The 19,192-nt window shown below is 44.1% G+C and overlaps 1 protein-coding gene across 7 annotated transcripts in view; it reads right to left on the bottom strand.

Moving 5' to 3' along the window:
* Positions 1 to 960: 960 nt before the first annotated feature.
* PCP2 (Purkinje cell protein 2) overlaps positions 961 to 19,192 on the bottom strand; it is a 52,801-nt gene continuing 34,569 nt past the window's right edge. For 3 of the 7 annotated variants that reach the window (XM_053295674.1, XM_053295678.1, XM_053295679.1), the window contains one exon: positions 961 to 4,389. In XM_053295674.1, the coding sequence (XP_053151649.1) occupies positions 4,198 to 4,389 (192 nt within the window). In that variant the 3' untranslated portion in view covers positions 961 to 4,197. Of the gene's footprint in view, positions 4,390 to 14,655; positions 15,507 to 16,633; positions 16,804 to 19,192 lie in introns of those variants that run through there. The other 4 variants (XM_053295676.1, XM_053295677.1, XM_053295680.1 and 1 more) reach the window with 4 other exon arrangements.

Here is a 19,192-nt window from a genome sequence, read left to right as displayed (position 1 = left end):
GCAGTCTCGCTGGTCCATCTGATACTTAAGTGACAGGCAGTGTCAGCATTTACTGGGATAGGATCCTTCAAAATAAAGATGTTATGATCAGGGGATCTCACACACACAGTCAAGGGCATATGGTAACTTTTCACCCTCAAATCAACTTTCAGCTGTAAGATATAATCTAGCAGCCTTCTGCAGGCTGCAAAATAATCGTACTAGCTTCCCTCCCCCACCAGTATGTTAACTCCCCTGCTAAACCACCTTCTGAAGATCCATTTAAAATAAACATATCAAGCCTGCTAACAGATTGCATAAGGCATGAGCCCGCATAATTGCTAATCAAATCCCTGGAGGTACGCTGCTCTAGGGATAGCTTCCATCTCCTGATGTATACATGTAGGGTATTTGTCATGTAAAACCTCATTGTTGGCACCAATATGGGCATTACAATCACTTCCAAGGATTACTAGGGCTTTTGGAAAAGAAAAAAATAAGTGTCTCACACACTCCTCAAATTCAGCCCCAAACTAATTTCTTGCTTTTGCATCTGAGGAGGAGCATATACATTAACAACCAGCAATGAGAAATGTCTCAGTTCTAAGATAGGCCATAAAGTAGTGGGATAAGATGTCCATCTTAACACATTTAGCTTGGAGTTTTGTAGTGATGCTAATAGATAACCCACCCTTGGGTCTCCCTCTTCCATGGCCACCTGAAGCATATGTTGAAAAGGAGACATAACCATCTAATACAATCTGCCCTAAGGCCCAGGTCTCTTGTAAAAGAATAGTGTCAAATTTTCTTAGGTATTCCATAATAGAGGAGTCATTTTCTTTAGCACACCAGCCTGCTATATTCCATGTTATCAATTGGATAATACAAAACCTAATACCCAGTCAGTCTTTAAGAGGTTTGCTGATGTCCTTCAAAGGTATTATATCCATACTGGTAACACCAGCATTCAGAATGGGAGTGTCAGATGAAACTGTACGTGCTTTATTAGATTCAGCTAGTTCAGTTGCAGGGAAGAGCTTGCTTATAGCATGATGACTTGAAGGTGGCCCATCAGAAGATGGAGGTTTCTCGAAGGTCCTGTACAGAGGCCATTCGAGACAAATTATCCTGTTTCTCAAAATACTCTTGAGTTTCCCATTGAGCTGCCAGATTACATACAGGAGTGGCCATACTCGCATCCAAGAGGCCTAACTTCTGGGCATGGGGCTGCAAGCGGTCACATTGAAGGGAGTGTTCCTGCAGGATGACTTCTGGGATCTCTTGAGCCACAGACTTCAAGTGAATAGAGTCTTCAAGTATGTGACCAGAGGATGCACTATATAAGGCATGGGTCTCCACTTCGTAATCTTGGCAGACATTGAGCAATTAGTTTGATGAAATTACATTGCCAAGGGGAGCTCCACAAGGATCCTCTTGGATATGTTCTCAGATGTCAAAGGCTGAAGGACTGATTCATTGGCATTATGCTGGGAAGCTGATGCACATCCATTGTGTGATCTCAATGGGTTCAGTAGTTTCTGGAGGGTGATTACTGGATCTGACTCAGACAAAGAAGATTTCTGCTGTAGTCCATCTATGGGTTGTATATTATGAAGAGGTTGGAAGGCAAGAGTCATACAACCTTGAGCTGATTTCGAGTTAGTAGGGGACAGATGTTGGTTTGTTGGCTGAGTATCTTTAGTTGAAGAGCACCCAATTAAAGTCTTCACACATAGTAGACTCAAAAAGTGGCAAGGAGTCAAGAGGAGAGGATGCCAGATTAATCACTGTCGGGTCATCCAATGGAGGAATTTCCATACACATCGTAGGGTCAGAGAGTGATGTCGAATCAGGAGTGGCAGGTATTACATTAATCACTGTCAGATCCTTCGGGGGTGGGTGGTTAGCCATATCTGCCAAACTGGTAATCATGTCTTCATTTTGTTGTGCCAGTGCTGGTACCAGGTTAGCAACATCTTGCACTGATGCCCAAGAACTTTGAAATTCTCTAAAAATCTGAAGAATCTCAGGTAGATTCCCTAAGTTCTGTACTGATATAGGCTGTGCTTCACTTTGTGCAGTGAAAGAGTTTGTACTGGTTGCCATGGCATCAGTGCTTTCATTTTGGCAAGGCTTGCTATTAATGGCTGAATGCCCAGACATTGTTGGTTTCAGTCTTATCTTTTCAAGGACAGAGTTTGCAGCCCTTCCAGATCTAGGAAGACTCTTAACCCTTTCACCACATAGAGGGGAGCAAAGTTGATCCTGAAAGACTCTGGAGATAAAAATGTTATAAGTTGCTAAAAAAATGCATTAACGGAAAAGTTTAGATGGAGCTTTGTTCTGATGAAATGTGATGACTAATCTATAAAAATTAGCATTAGGGAGCCAGAAGAGAGATTGAGATTGACTTGAGCTGGATTTGCTGTGCCCATGATTATAATTAACCCTAGAATGACCAATATATGGAGCAACTTTGTTACTCTGAAGGCTACAAAAATTTCTAGGGGTTTTGGCGTTGTTTCCAGCTAGCGAGCGTTTTGAAGAGTAAGATAGAGTGCAAGCTTTTGTCACTGCTTCTGGGATGTTCTCCTTACAGCCTGAGCCTGGTGGGTATGTAAGTCCTCAATTAAAGAATCCATTGCTGTTTTCAGTCCTATCATCAAATCCAATTGATGTATTTTTTCATAGAGATTTAAGAGAGTTTCTGTAATGAGGAAAATCTGATGTATAAGGATCTCTAAAGTACCTCCTTTTTGAGAAGCTCCTGGGGAATCTCCATTGTTAAGGGAGGGGCTGCTGCTGTAGCTGTTGTTTGTCTTAATTCTCCATCCAATTTAGCAAGATCTTGATCCAAAGAAGAATATCTGTTGCTAACAGGGAAAGTAACCATGATACTTTCAAGGTCCCTGCCCATTAAAAATTGGTCCAATCTTAGTTGTTTTTCTGCCTTCATCTGTTCTGGCGAGGTACGTGGCCATTTTTTCGAACCCATTATTCCCCTGTTGGTAAAACAGTTCCAGATTTGCATCCAAGCAAGGTTGTTTTAGTGATTAATAGCTGGACCGACACTCAAAGCTCCATCTGCCTCCTTCTGCTATCCCTGCAGCTTGCCGTGTTTACCCTTTGGCCCCCTTTGGACATAATGCCAAACTGGATGCGAACTCACCTCAGGTTCACTGCCTGTGTTGTCTGAATTATCGGAACTGTGGCTCCCAGACCCAATTGTGGTTCTGATTTTGGCCGCAAACCTAGGAAGGCTTGGTTTGTAGTGAGTTTCACTCACCCAACCGAGGGTCTGTTCCCTGTAACGTGACATCCAGATTGGGAATGAACTCCCAACCAGAGTTAAGAGAGGAAGCTGTTCCTGTGGGCTGCCATTCTATTAGCTGGTGCAGTCTGCCCTTCCAGGGTTGGAGGAAGCCTGTGCAGCCAGTCCTGGCCCCATTGCCGGTTCTCAGGTGGGGATTGTAATTAGGTGGGGGTGGAGGCAAACTGCGGGTCGGCTGGAAGGGACCATGTGCAGTGGCCTTAAGTGACTTCTGAAAGCTACATTTTCAACTGAAAACTACTTGTTTTTTTAGCTGAAAATGTTATAATTCTAGTAGTTCTTCTGCCCAGTTACCCAGTGCTTGCTCTGTTTGTATATAGTCCAAATGTATTGAAGGCTCGACTCTACTGTTCTCAAAACCCACACCTTAGAAAATGCATCCATGGTGCTTTGCTCTTGCAAGACAGGTCTCTGTCCCATAAATAATTGCCCATCATACACCCACTCCTAAGAAAGCTTCTTTTATTGCAATTGTACAATGAGGCAGAGCTTGCCAAGGCTGAGGGAATATCATTACAAGCCCTCAAGAGGAGCAGAAACACAGGTTCGTGGTGGTGGAACATATATTGGGATACTGGGTCTTGAAGTTTGATGTTCATGTATCCCATGGGGGAGCAGTGCCATTACTTGATGGATTTAAGAAATGAGATGTGTGTTAGGGTGGTAGGTCTTGAAGGGAGGTGATGCCATGATAGGTTTTGATGAAGCCAGGAAGAGGGAATTCTAAGGAATTGAGTATATCTATTGAGACGATAGGGAAAAGTTGGTTATCAAAGGTGTTTATAGGTTAGGCCCATAAGCCTGGGGTCGAGGAAATGGGAGGTTAAAGTGAGACATTCTAGATTTCGATGTTAGTTTTAGGAGAGGAGGTCCTGCAAGATCTAGGTCTATGAGGAGGTGCTAGGATCCTTGGCATTGGGAGGTTTAGGGGATGGATGTTTTACTTTGCCAGTGACAGCTTCCAGCTGCTTGGTATGGATGCGGTTGATGAAAGAAAAGTAGTCATCTGTGGGTGTAATGGGGACAGGTGATCCATCTAAAGCAGCAGCTTCTGGTAAGGCCAAATCCTTGTTCTCCTGCTGAAATAAACAGAAAGGTCAGTTGTGCACCTAATTTCCTGTCCTCATCAGGTATTTAAGTTCATTGATGATCCTGATCCTAACACTGGCTTGAGAAAATGTAACCTATGCTTCTATATATCACAGTCATGGTCCAAGCAGCTTCAGTAGACAACCTTTAGTTTCCCACCAAAGCCACAATAATCACAATCTATCCTTTTCTGAAACTCTTCAGAAAACTCTTTTTCTGAAACCACTAGGGATGTGCACGGATGTGCCCTTTATGGGCTTCCAAACCAGTTTGAATGGCTGGTTCAAAGGTACATTCCCTTCTAGCGTTTTGCTCAGCCTAGCAAGGGATATAAACTGGAATGGGGCTCTTTAATTCCTCTATCCAGCTTAGCAGTTTGCATTTGCATCCTTTTCAGTGCCAGGTGTTGTCTGTTTAAATATTTTATCTATCTATCTATCTATGTATCTATCTATCTATCTAAAATATTTATGCCTTGTCCCTCCAGCTGTTTGGGGCAGCTCACAACAGTAAAAGTAATATATAAAGTTTAAAACAACAAAAATAAAACACAGCATAGAATAAAATTAAGCCATAGATTTGGCTTAAGGTGGTTTTAAATATGCACCACATCTCTGTTAAAAGTATTACTGGTTTACTCTAGTAGTGTCTTTATGCTATTTTAGTTATGGTCTGAGATAGGCTGAATGGTTTTGGTTCTCAAAGAGCACAAGAGCCAGATATTTAAACAGCAATTACTTCTGGTTGTAAATTCGTTTTTGCCTTCCTAGCTTAAAATATAGAGGGCCGGTAGCAGTGAAATACTCCAAATTAGGGATATATTCAGACTCAACCTATTCCTGTTCTCTTGTAAGTAGCTTACAACTAGGATCTAGTTCAGTACAGATACTAAATATTTCAATTGAATTTAAATGAGATTTTTAAAAAATCTATTGGTACCTTTTCCTTCTGAAATCTTAGAGAGAAGGTTTACATAGATAAAATAAACCTGGCTGCTTTATTTATTTAGAACATTTGTATCCTGCTTTTCTCTTAGAAGCTCAAAGCCACTGACAAATAATGCATCATATTGATTTAAGAAGGCTTGTTGTTATGAGTATTATTAGGGTAGGAGAAGCCTCCTGCCCTAGTTTGGGAGCTGCACATGCTCCCATCCTCTGCTCATGTGTGACTGTGAGTAAATGACAGGGTCACAGACACTAGCGGTGATCATGTGCTAAACAGCAGCTGAGTCAGAGGGCTCCCTCCTCTCCAGCAGCTGTACCCAGGACTCGTTAGATAGGAGGAAAAGCCCTCTGACCCAGATGCTTCTTAGCACGCAATGAGCTCATTCACATGACCAGGTCTACCGAGATGAGTCCCAATCCTAGTGTTCCTCTGACAGGTAGCCCATCAGAGTTTTTTTTAACCCAGGCTAGCTTCTTACCTGGGTTAAAAGTGAGGTAGGAGAGTGCACGCACACCCTCTTACCCCACCGCATGGCTGGCGCCATTGCTACCATAGAGGCAGGGGGAAGGAGTGGCCCAGCCTCTGCAATTTCTACAGGGCACTGTAGTGCTTGCATGGTGCATTGTGGGATTCCTGGCATCCAGGCATCCTTCCCTTCACGCCTTTCTTGCTGCACCACTCACTGCAGCAATGATCATGTGCGAGCACAGCACAGCAAGTGGGGCAGGACTTGCTTTCGCCCTGCCCCCCACCCCAGGTAAAATGGTTATGTGAATGACTGTAATCATTACTGGTGCCTCCGGCCTTATTTTTCACTTGCACATGAGCAGAAAATGGGAACAAGCACAGCTCCCAAACTAGGGTGGGAGACTAGTCCTATCCTAACAATAATTGCATGAATGAGCCTTCTGTCCCTCTTAATCAATCAATCATCATCATCATCATCATCATCTAATATTGAATTTCAGTTATTGCAGCCTAAGGATGTAGACAAGATGTTTGGAAGGATGTCGCCTACTATCTGTTTGCTTAGCCCTTCCCCATTCTTGTTCATAACTTCCAGGAGGAGAAGGATGGGTGCAAGAGTCTTTTTAAGCCTTGTTAAGAGAGGGAATGGTTCTGACCACCTTGAAGGAGGCAGCCATGAAACCCTAGATCTCAAAGACTGTTCAAACTACTGGCTGATCACAAATCTTTCCTTTTTGGATAAGGTGTTCAAATAGGTGGATACCTACTTGAGGACAAGTAGGACAAGGTGATCAAGTAGGCACAGCTTAAACCATTATTGGATGAAATCAATCTCAATCCATTTCAGACTAGCTTTCAACGCAGATTCAGCATTAAAACTACCTTTGTTGCCTTGTTATCCTTCTGGTGCAGGTCATCCGATTCTCCTGAACCTATCAGCAGCTTTCAATAGCATTGATGATGGTGTCTTTCTAAACTAGTTCTCCAGGATGGGGGCACAGAGCTTCAGTCTTTCCGACTCTCCCTGACAGACTGGTTCCAGAAGATGGCACCAAGGAAATATTGTTCCGCTCTATGGCACTTGTGCCATGGATTTCCACTGGACTCTATTTTGTCCCTCATGTTTGAAGGACTTCTACATGAATCTGCTGCATGAGGCCATCTGAGGTGAAGTCATCAGTATACTGATGGCACACAACTCTGTATCTCTGTTTGATCAAATTCAGATAAGTCAGCAGACCTGCTGATTCTATGTCTGAAGGCAATAATGGGCAGGATGAGGGTGGAGGAGCTGTTGATAAGTGACTTGACTGACCAAAGTGGTGGTGGCCACTTTGTTCTGGATGAGTTAAAGGATCAAATTTGCAGTCTGAAGTTGGTATTAGACCCAACGCTTAACCTTGACGTTCAAGTGGCATCTGTGCTGCAAAGCATTTTTTTGCCAGCTGAGGATGATGATATGGCTCTTCCTGGACAGAAATAGCCTGGCCACTGTGATTCTGGTTACAAATTACTACAACACATTACATGTGACACTGTCTTTGAAAATATCAAAAAGAAGCCTGGGGCCTAAGTGTTAAGGCTTTCCCTAAAAGGTGTGATGTAGCTCATATTGTCATAGAAAAATCCCCTTTCGTTGTTTGGCAGCTGGAGTTCTGTTGTCAACTCCTTAGAGTTGATTGGGTTCACATCACATCTAAACCATTTAGACAAGGTCTACCAGTTGTGGTAAAATTACAAGCACAAGTTTATTGAGGAAGTTTTAGGGGTTCCTGTTTACTCGCTGTTACATGTGCAAAATTCAGCTAGAAGAATATTTCTCATGGAAGCTGCCCCTCATGTTTTGTGAGGATGTGTAAGACCCATTCTGATTTTCAAATGTGTAGGTGAGATAGACATTGCTTTTGGAATTTTCTTTTAATGCTGTCTGTCTGATACACAGCCTGATATTTATTTCCCCCTTAATCTGATTCTAAAAAGACTTGCTTTGTATTGGACACCAGGTTTTGACTAAGTGGCTTTCAAGCTCAGGGACTTTCCCTATGAGTCAGGTGACTCCCCTACACTGTGGGCTAAGGCAAGAGGTAGATGTACTGAAGATTCAGTAGAGATTGGGGAGGCAGGGGGAGTTAGGCTGGTTGTCCATGACAACCTGGTACCCCTGTGCTCTAAAATTCCTAGGATGGAGTTATGACCCTCATCAGGAGCTGGTGGAAATGTCCTATGCTTTACATGGCACTAGGCTTGTGCATTTCGATTTGGCAACAAAACATTTTGTGTCCGAAAATGGCATTTTTGGATGCTTTGTATACAAATTGAAATGAAGAAATTAAAAACAATTGTTTTGTATACAAATCGAAATGACCCTATTTCGGAGCCAAAGTTTTGTTTTGTTCTTCGGATCTTTGGTCTCCTTACTGCAGCAACTAGGGGGGCAGTGAGTGTCTGTCAAGAAGAGATTAGCAGAAGATAAGATATGCAAAAAGCAGGAACAGCATCCCTGAGGAAGCTCATTTCCTTGGAATGTGTTCTATTGTGATGCAATTATGTGCTAAGAAATTCTTATTAACCATTGCCAGCTCTAACAAACAATGCCCTGTTTCCACTCTGTCTGGGCTAATTGCTTTGAGGGTGGGTGGGTGAGTTTGTTTCAGTTCATCAACAAGTTACTCGCTTGCTTCTTCCTTTCTGGCTGCCTCATTCGAGAGAGAGAGAGAGAGAGAGAGAGAGAAAACCAATTTTGCATTGCATGTCTAAACACAAGTTTGATGCCATGCTTGCCTTGCTGCCAGCCTGAGTCCAGCATACTGCTCCCTATTTAGTTACGATGTATGTGTATATACTGTATATATAATGCAATTCAAATGCCTGCCTGCCTGGCTAGGATAGTTTGTTGTTCTGCTGCATCTGTGTGATCTTGCTTTGGAACCCAGTTCTTTGTAAAGCTCTGCTATTGTTGTTGATGTGTTGAAAAAAAGTCTGTGGATGAGAACTGCTTGCTTGGTGGAGGAGGGAGAGTCGGGCATACTTGATGCTGCTGTTAGCCATAGTTTGCTGCAGCAGTGGGGCGTGGGGTCGGGGATGTTGCAGCAGTGGGGCGTGGGGTCGGGGATGTTGCAGCAGTGGGGCGTGGGGTTGGGGATGTTGCAGCAGTGGGGCGTGGGGTTGGGGATGTTGCAGCAGTGGGGTGTGGGGTCGGGGATGTTGCAGCAGTGGGGTGTGGGGTCGGGGATGTTGCAGCATTGGGGCGTGGGGTCGGGGATGTTGCAGCATTGGGGCGTGGGGTCGGGGATGTTGCAGCAGTGGGGCGTGGGGTCGGGGATGTTGCAGCAGTGGGGCGTGGGGTCGGGGATGTTGCAGCAGTGGGGCGTGGGGTCGGGGATGTTGCAGCAGTGGGGTGTGGGCTTGGTGGAGTGAAGGGTTGTTGAAGTTTGCGTGTCTTTGTGGCAGATTTGGGGCAGAAAGGGCACCAGAGCAGTGGGTTGGGCATTAGCACCCCAAGGAGTGCCTGCCCACCACCCAGATTGCAAAGGAGTTAGCCAAAGGCCTGATTTTAAATTATTTTCTGAAGTTTATGCATTTTTAAGGTTTTATCCCATAGGGAACAATGGAGGTTTCAGCAGCCCCATAACTGCACTGGGGGGGTGCAGTGCTGGGGTGGCCCAGAGTGAGTGGTGGTATACTGCACAGAGAGTGCCAACCACCCCCATGGGTTGCTAACCCTTTGTTAACCCTTTGCTTTTTTCTGAGGTGTTCTGAGTGTAGATTCTCTGGTAGCATATGAGATTTTCAATGACCAACCATAAATCATCTCTCATGTGCTACCAGAGAGTCTACATTCAGAACACCTCAGAAACAACCAAACCCTGTACCCCACGGGCTTGTGGGTATGGGGGTGGTTGGCACCCTATGTGCACTACACCACCACTCGTTTTGGGCCACCCCAGTACCCCCCAGCTAGAGTTATGGTGCTACTGAAACCTCCATTATTCCCTATGGGGGGAAACCTTAAAGATGCATGAACTTCAAAAAATCACCAAAAATCAGCCCTTTTGCCCAATTCCTTTGAAAAAATTGTGGAAGTTTTCTTGCCCACACTGAGCACTAACACCCATACTACTCTGCTCTGGGACACCCCTTACCCCCCCCCCCCGTGAAACTACACTTTTGTTGAAACCTCTATTATTCTCTAATGGAAAAATCTTAAACTTCAAAAATTCCCCAAAAATCAGCCCTTCGCCCAATTCCTCTGAAATTTGGGTGGTAGTTTCTACCCATTGGGAACTACCACCCCCACCCACTAGTTTTGCCCAGGGCCATTTTTAAAAATACAAAACATTTTGGATTCGGATTTTGCAATTTCAGACTTCGAATTTCAAAGAATAAAATTGGGGTGTTTAGGATTGGTTGATTTTGAACAAAGAACAAAATGAGGGTGTTTTGGATTCGGGCCAAAAACAAAACAGAAAAACAAAACAAAACACACAACCCTACATGGCACATAATGGATTGAGATTTGGTCTTGGTTCAAGTAAGCCTTACTCTGTCACAAACTAATCAGAAACTACAATTGTCCATAGCATGGCAGCTTGACAACTGACTGTGATGGATTGGTAGGAGCAGTCTTTCTACATTAAAAACCTCTCCACTGATTTTCTGTTCATTTTTAAACACCATTTATGCGCTTGATTTTGAGCCGGTCACATGCTCGATTTGGTCTGCTCTGATCAGGATGGTTTTCCATGAATAGGGGCTCCTGTTATCTCCCCATTGTCATAAATTGACACCATCTGGTTAAGGTAGGACTTGCAACCACTATCCACCTCTGTAGGGGTGAAGGACCTATAAGATTGTTCCTTCCAAGGAGGTTATTGGATCCAATAGGATTCCAAGAAGCCTTGGAAGGGTTTAGAGTTGGCTCTGCTAGTGATTCTAGTGCAAACATGGAATAATGAACTCACTAGAGCAGTAGACACAATAGCTCCAAAGCATCTTCTCTTACTGCTTCAAAATCAGTTCCGTGGTATTTGGAAGAACAATGGGAGCTGAAGTGGCGAGGTAGAGACTAGAGCGCAAGTGGAGGAGGACTCAGTGTGAATCTGACAGATCACAACACATAACACATTTGAAGATCTGTGATCTGGCAGTGCAGGTGGCAAAGAAGCAATTCTTTTCTGCCTGCATTGATTCTGCAAATTCAGGTCCAGTGAAGTTATCTAGGGTTGTGAGGGGGCTAGTATGTGCCCCCTCTCCCTTGAATTTGAACTTGGAACCTTCAGTCACTTGCTGTGACAACTTCAATGATTTTTCTCGTGGATAAACTCTCTTGTATTTGGGCTGAACTGGATTCCACAGTTACTGCAGAGTCTAATGTGGAGGTGTCCAGCAAATCCTCTTATAAGATTAGATTGGATCACTTTCAGTTTGTTACTCCTGAGGATGTGGACAAACTGCTTCGGATTGTAGGTCCTACAACCTGTTCTCTTGACCCTTGCCCAGCTTGGCTTATTCCATCTGGTAATCGTATTATCAGAGAGGGTCTGGCAAATACTATAAATGCTTCTCTGGGGGAAGGTCAAGATGCCTCCTTGTCTTAAGAAGGGTATTATTAGACCTTATTTGAAGAAACCTGCATTGACTCCCTTGGAGTTAGCTAATTACAGACCCATTTCCAGTCTTCCATGATTTGGCAAAGTGATTGAGTGGGTTGTGGCCTCTCAGTTCCTGGCGGTTTGGGATTATGCAGATTATCTAGACCCATTTCAAACCAGCTTTTAAATGGGCCATGGGATAGAGATTGCCTTGATTGACCTGATGGATGATCTCCAATTGGCTACTGACAGAAGGAGTGTGACTCTGCTGATCCTTTTGGATCGCTTGGTGGCTTTCGATACCATTGGCCATGGTATCGTTCTGGGTGGCACTGTTTTATGGTGGTTCCATTCCTAGCTCTCTGGTAGATTCCAAATGATGTCATTTGCAGACTGCTGCTCTGCAAAGCAAGAACTAAAGTATGGGGAGTTCACAAGGCTCCATACTGTCTCCAGTGCTCCTTTCATGAAACTGCTGAGAGAGATCATCAGGAGATTTGGTGCAGGGTGTTTTCAATATGCTGATGACACCCGGATCTATTTCTCCATATTGACCTCATCAGGAAATGGCATAACTCCCCTAAATGCCTGCCTGGAGGTGGTAATGAGCTGGATGAGGGATAACAAACTGAAGTTGAAACCAAATAAGATGGAAGTACTGACTGTGTGGGGTTGGGACCTGAGATATGGTTTAGCTGTTCTCAGTGGGGTTACATTCCCCTTGAAAGATCCGATACATAGCTTGGGAGTGTACCTGGATCCAAAACTCTCTTTGTTTTCTCAGGTTGAGGCAGTGGCCAGGGGTGCTTTTTATCAGCTTTGGCTGATACGTCAGCGACACCCATTTCTGGAGGTAAATGACCTTAAAACAGTGGTGCATATGCTGATAGCCTGCAGGCTCAACTACTGTAATGCACTCTATGTGGGGCTACCTTTGTACGTAGACTGGAAACTACAATTGGTACAGAATGCAGCAGCCAGACTGTTATCTGGGACAACCCGAAGGGACAATATAACAATTCTGAAAGAACTGTACTGGCTGCTGCTATGTTTCTGAGTGAAATACAAAGTGCTGGTTATTACCTTTAAAGCCCTTAATGGCTTGAGTCGAGGGTAGTTAAGAGAATGCCGCCTTTGTCATTAACCCAGTCGCCTATTAAGATCATCTGGGGAGGTCCAGTTACAGTTGCCCCCTGCTCATTTGGTGGTCACTCTGGACTGGGCCTTGTTATATAGATGCAAATTTTGCATTGTGTTAAACTGAACTGTTGTAAAGTTGCTTTGAAAATGCTTAATTATAAGGTGGGAGTGGAACTGTTTTAAATACATAAATATTGCAAATGCATATCTTTTGCTGTCAATGAATACTGTGAACTTCATTACAGTCTGTTGTTGGCGCTCCGTGGTGCTCCTTTGTGTGTTCCTCCATCCAGTGATTCAATTTCTGCTGCTAGCTTAGTTTGCTGCTGTTTGTGTGCCTTGTGAAAGGAAGAAGCTCTGCTGGTTGGGAGAGGAGAGGGATTCGGGCCCAGGATAGCTGCTGGAGCCTCTGGCGGATGGGTGGAGCCAGTCTTCTGACTGTCCCCCAGTCACACTGGGCATGGCGGTTAAGCATTGGCTGGCAGCTGCTTGTCCAATAACAGAGTTTGGAGTTTGTTATCCAGCAATGGCAGTACATCTATAAACAGATCTCAGGTAGGGGGAAATCATCTGATCTGAGTGTAATGTACGTAGCTCAGTGTGGCCATTATCCATGTGGCAGCTGGGCTTTCTGCTTGGATGTGGACTATCTAGAATGCAAGCTAGAACCCGAAGTCAGTAAGAAATCCATTGTTGCCAATGGACACAATCTAGTATGAAGCTATGTTAACCTAAGACTAATGATTTCAACTGGCACCTAACTTTGTGTTGGACTGTGACCAATACATGTGTATATATATATGTGTGTGTGTGTGTGTCTGCATTTGTTCCAGTGGGCATCTTTGCACAATCGCTGTGTAGTCAGCTGTAGGTTTACCCAGTCCTCTCATTCTCTTATGTTGGTATGCTCTGCCATTTTCCTAACTGTCCACACATTTATTGTGCATATGTTGTATGTATATATTTGTGTGCAGCATGCAATCCCCTTTCACTCACCTCTTTGGCATATATTCCTCCTCATGTATTCCCGTGCATATGTGACTCTTTAATTATTCACATATATGTGGTTCACCTGTCTTCAACGTGTTTCTATGAGTATTTGTTATCAATGATTTTATCCTTGCTATGTGTATATCTCTGTTAATTGTCCAATATTGTATCCTGTGGGTATGTGGGGAAAGGAGAGGGGAGTTATCATGGAAGTTGCTTTCTCTTCGTCTGGCTGGTCTACTTGTAATACAGACCATATTCTCTTGGGTTCTATGCACAGTGCATATGGCTGCAGTTAGGGATCAGCTATGCTGTGTGTGTACATACGTACAATCAAGTAAGTGGCTCAACTGTCATAAGACATGGTGGCCCTTCATAATTCAGTAAGTGCCCTGTGGCTCACCTGCTCAGTTTTTGCCATTTGATATACTAGCACTAATCCCAAAATTGGGTTCCTGTAAGCACAGGGATCGAGCAGGTTGGAAAATGAGGAGAAGGTAAAATATACTTCAGAAGCAAAATGTGTGAAGGAAAGGGGCAGAGCAGACAATGACTTAGGGAGCCAGAAACCAGGTGAACAATGGGTGCTGAAAGTAGGAAAAGCCTAAGGGGAGAATGGCATTTGAAGCTCTTAATTCGCTGCCAAGAAGAGTGAAGGAAACCCTAAAAGAGGGGCCCGTTTATTGCTGGCAGGGTCGGAGAGTATAGGCAAGAGGCCTTGGGCAGCTAGAGAACTGTAGCCAGAGAGCCCTAAGTTTGGTTGTTGAAGAGCTGGTTTTCACATTCTGATTTTAACAAACCATTATCAACCAAATATTTGGCTTTAGGGGTTAAACTCCTAGTATATTTGTTTTTGTCTGGCATGCATAACACAGTCCCTCTGCTCTCAATCTGTGAAAATATGCTTTCTCTACTTGTTAGTTTTATTGTTCTGTGCTGGCTCCAGTAAGTGAGAAATGCAAAAATGGTTTACATGAAGACCTATGAAAATAAATTCTATTATTGGGCAGTACCTTTAATGTTGCGTATCTCCTGTAGATGTCATTCCCTGTGTCTTTACACCTGCCATTTGTGTCCATCATGCATGTACTCTGGTAGGATTTTGACTGAGAATTTATGTCATTGATAAACTTGCGTTTTGGGCGGTATACAAATATGTTAAATAATAAATAAATAAACAAATCTCCAGACACCACAGCATCTTTTGTCTTGTGGCCAAAATCCTTCTTTCAGACACCTGAGTTTATTTGAGTTCACAATCACAAATGTGAACATCTGCCCCAGTTGATGGAGGCTGGAAACTACCCCAAGCAAAAGGTGCTGGCTTTGTAATAAGGTCTATTTCTAACCACCGCAAACAATAAGATTGTCTTTTATATTTATGCCCTTTGCAACCAATTTCCTTCCTTCTTACTTCACCCTTAAGTAACTTGTACTTTATTTTTTGCAGTTTTGTGGATGTCTGTTGCTAGAGGTTTAAGCTTGGGTGTTGGGATGTGTCAGCTACTTATTCCATAAATGAGAAGACATGAATATGTATAGCTTAGGGTATAGTGATGCTGGATCAGGTATCTACTACACTAGCAGGTACAAGGTAGACTTGTGCTTGTCAGTCCTTGAAACAGTGACATACCGATACCATCTTGGACATCAGCAGGGTGAGGATGGTGTAAGCATTAACATTTTGCAAATCCTTAAGAGAACAGGGTCTTGACTTGGCAAGTGGACAGCATCAATCATTCAGTCTTCTGTACCAAAGTAAAATATCATGGCTTCAGGGTCTATGGCTGTAGAATTGAGGGTACATCCAAATAGCTCAGATTTTAGAGACTGGGTACGAACTGTTGTAGCACTTCTGATCTCCATCGGTGAGACACTTGACTCCATGCAGATTTCCTGATAATATGGCTAGCAGTGGATCAGTAGGGATTGTGTGTTCTGTATGGCTGGTTTCCCATGGTCAGGATGTCCTGGAGAAAGGACAATACCTTTAACTCCAGAACATTTTCTGTTGTGTTCATCCTGCATATCCTATCTGAATATGATTAGTCATGACTATATTTGTTTGTCCTGAGGACGGATCCATTGGCTTCAGATGGCAGAAAGCAAGGAGAGCTCCTGAAAGTACGAGTTGAGAGACTTTTTGTCAAGCATATACAGTACATGCACAGTTCCACTACTATGTACCAATGTTTACTACTAAGGAAGAGACGTAAGTTTTGGGCAGTATACAAGTGTGCTAAATAAATAAATAAATAAATGTGAGGGTCACTTTCCATATTTTTGTTTTTAATACAGCAAGATAACTTTTGTGAAATATGCAAGTGTTGTTTAGCTGCGGTTATATGTGTTGGGAAGCGAATGTGCTTTTCCAGGAATCTGTAATCCCTCTGAACTCATCCATGTACTTCTATTTAGTGCCCTGCATTTTTCTCTCTAAGTGGGTGGACCATTCCTGAGCGTGCTTTATTTTTATTTTACAGTCTGTAGTTTATGATGCATTTAGACACCACGGTGGAAGGGTTATTTGTGTGTCCTCCATGGGCTGTTCTTTGTATAGCTGTTATTTTATTGCTTCTTACCTGCTGGGGAGTGAGTATTCATGATTATCTCACCTAGTGCAGGGAACATAAACTCTGAGAAGAGTGAGAGTGCTCCCCCATCACAGCAGAACATGAGTTTTAACATGACAATGTGCATTCTGATCCCCTCACTGACATGTTTCACTGCTTAATTCAGAAATGTGGGTGTTAAATTTATGAAGGATGTGATGTGAATGTCACCTGTAACTTATTTTGGAGACATCGCTTCCCCACTATATAGTCTTAATGAAACATATTCGTTCATCAGTACTGCTCAGTATTTCCAAGATCAAGCCAGGATCGCAAGAGCTGTCAACCACTTTGTGAGCTTCTGGAAGTGACTTACAGGTACAATCAAGCTGCTTCCTTTTAGTGTGTGTATACACACATGCACCAAAAACCCACTGTGGTTTCCCCCAGTGCAACCTGAAAACATACTACCAGCCCTGGCCATTTCTTGTACCTTCTGTGTAGCTCCCTTTCCCCACTCTGCTACTAAGGAAATGGACGAGGAGGAAACCAATGGAGGCTTTATTAGAATGGCAGGGCATGTACAGAGAATGAGTGGGGCAGGTACTGCAGTGGAGGGGTGCTAATAGGCAACTGGCGGAGTGCTGTGCTTGATGGCATCAGGCTGGTATCTATCTGTTGCTTCCCCTGACCAGGCTTAGTGGAGTACTCATTTCTGCAAAGAAGAAGATATGATGGTGGTAGTGTGGCAAAGGCAGGGGCATTTTCCTCCCCATGGATCTGCCGTGCTGGACACACACACACATATACACACAAACACAAATACAGACGGCACACACTCTAACAAAGGTTCCAAGAGGCTGTGGGTGGGTGCTGTGAATCTCTTGATGAGATTCATCGCTGATCTGTATTTCCCACTATGGCCTATCGCCTTCTAGTTGCTGCAAAGAGCAGAGACCATTCTTCATAGTTCCACACAAGTGATGGCTTGTGCACCTAATCACTTGTTGCAAACCTTTTGCCAAGAAGGGAACTCACCCACATGACTTGATTCAAAACACACCTGTCATTGTGTCATGCCTCCCAATGCCGGACTTACCTATGTCAGTGTCTCCTTGGCGTGTCACACCTACTACTGCTGGGAAATCTGGTGACTCACAGCACATTAGTAAATTATTTGTGACAACCATTGACATTAGGGCAGTGCTTCTCAAATTCTTGCTGGTCAGCTTACAGTAGGCCTGTGCCCTCTCAGAACCTGCATTGTAGATAGCATTTCAGGCCTCACCTTCTAAATTTAGCTTCTAGTGCCCCCCCCCCCCACACACACACATTGACTACCTGTTCCACAGATGATCATGCAGAAATCCTTGCACACAGATGAGTGCCTACAGGGACCACAGGGACCTATGAGTTGGGGCATTTGAAAAGGCACAAAGCCACACACAGCAAAGTATCATTCTAACAGGAGCAGCTCTTCTCCTGGGATGATTAAACCGGGCATAGGAGCAAACAGTCTCTCCCACAAATCCTAAGTGCTGGGGGCATTAAACCCATGTCTTGGATAGTAAGTAGAAGAAAGTCCTCCTCCCTAATTGCGATTTCTCCTGTTTCCTTTAAATAAATAAATCAGAAAGAAAGGGAAATTACGATCAGCACAGCTGGTCCAATATTCCCACTCATTATATAATTGATTGATGGTTGGGGAGAGTATTTAACTCCAAGTTTTGCTATTAAGGAACATAGCATGTCCGAGCAGGCACAGTGGTGAGATGCTGCTTTTAGTGACAAGGCTTTTCCTGATCTAAGGTTTGTTTGTTTGCATTCATTACATGTTTTCACTATGCATTTTGTATGATTGGGGCTTGATTATTATGATTATTGATGCACAGACCGTTATACTTCTGATGAAGACACTTGAGAAACAGACCTCAACCTAGGAAGTCTGTCAAGAAAGATGCCAGTTTCTACTCTCAAGATTTCTGTGCCTAGCCTCTCAGATCAAGGTCTTTGTGCAGAGTGCAGCACTTCACATTTTTGAGGATTGATTTCCGGCACAGCAGCACTGCTTACTTCATTAACAACGACCAGCATTCCAGTGACTGTCGTCATTTTTTATCGTGTGGGGCTTGTTGTAGCCCTTATCACTGTATTCATTTGCTGTTATAATATGGGTGCCTGTGGGAATTTGTTATTATATGTGTAATTTGGCTTCAATCTGCGGTGTGCCTCTGTATTCATAGCCTTTGTCTTTCTTCCTGGAACTTGGCAGGCTTTCCCCCTCCCGACATACCATGCCCCTCCAGGGGAGCTCAGATCACAGTACAAGGATCAATTCTGCAAGGGGATGATGCCCTCCTTTACTTAACACATGCTTAGTTAAGTCTATAATAGTGTCCATGTGGGTTGCGTTCAGATCTAGAAGCGTATGCAAAAGCCCTGTAAAGTGCTTCGTAGGGCCCAAGGCCAGTGCATGCGGCCTCCCTTGCAGCAAGCTGTGGTGGCTTTCAGTGAAGCCCAGGACTCTGGATTCTGCCAGCAAAGCCCCAGGCTGAATAGCCAGTGCTGCCTCCATCTTCCACAGCACTGTCATCTGAGCATAACAGACATAACTGTGAAGCATTTGCCTTCTGTGATGGGATGGGGGTGGAATCCCTGCAACTGTAGGTGCAACAATGTAGTTGTCTCTTTGAGGAGGTGGGGTGGACTGGTGAGTGGTACCATATAGTTTGTGCTTTAGCAGCAGCCCTAATGATCAGCACAGGGGCATAGGTAGGGGAGAGGGGGCTCGTGTTCGCCCCTCTCCCTGGCGGCCCCTCAGAGAAGATACTGAAGAAAATAGGGAGGGCTGGAGCTGGGGGCCCTGGGTCCTTTGAACCCATCCGCTCAATTATAGCTACTGCGCCCCTGGATCAGCATACATGTAAGAAAAGGGTGAGGTGCTCTTTGAGCACATGTGGCTGCTTACAAGTGGTCTAGGCAAATGATGGCATGTTCTGTATTGTCTGCTGCAAAGACTGGGCCCACCTGCAGCACCTAAAATGTTGCCTCCCAGGCTAGCCCTGCTGTTTCCTGGCTGCCAGGGCAGTGGGCTAGGAAAAACG

This window comes from Hemicordylus capensis, chromosome 2 (assembly GCF_027244095.1).
Source record: "Hemicordylus capensis ecotype Gifberg chromosome 2, rHemCap1.1.pri, whole genome shotgun sequence".
In the NCBI taxonomy this organism is placed as follows: Eukaryota; Metazoa; Chordata; class Lepidosauria; order Squamata; family Cordylidae; genus Hemicordylus; species Hemicordylus capensis.
This window is presented reverse-complemented; position numbering and strand designations above follow the sequence as displayed.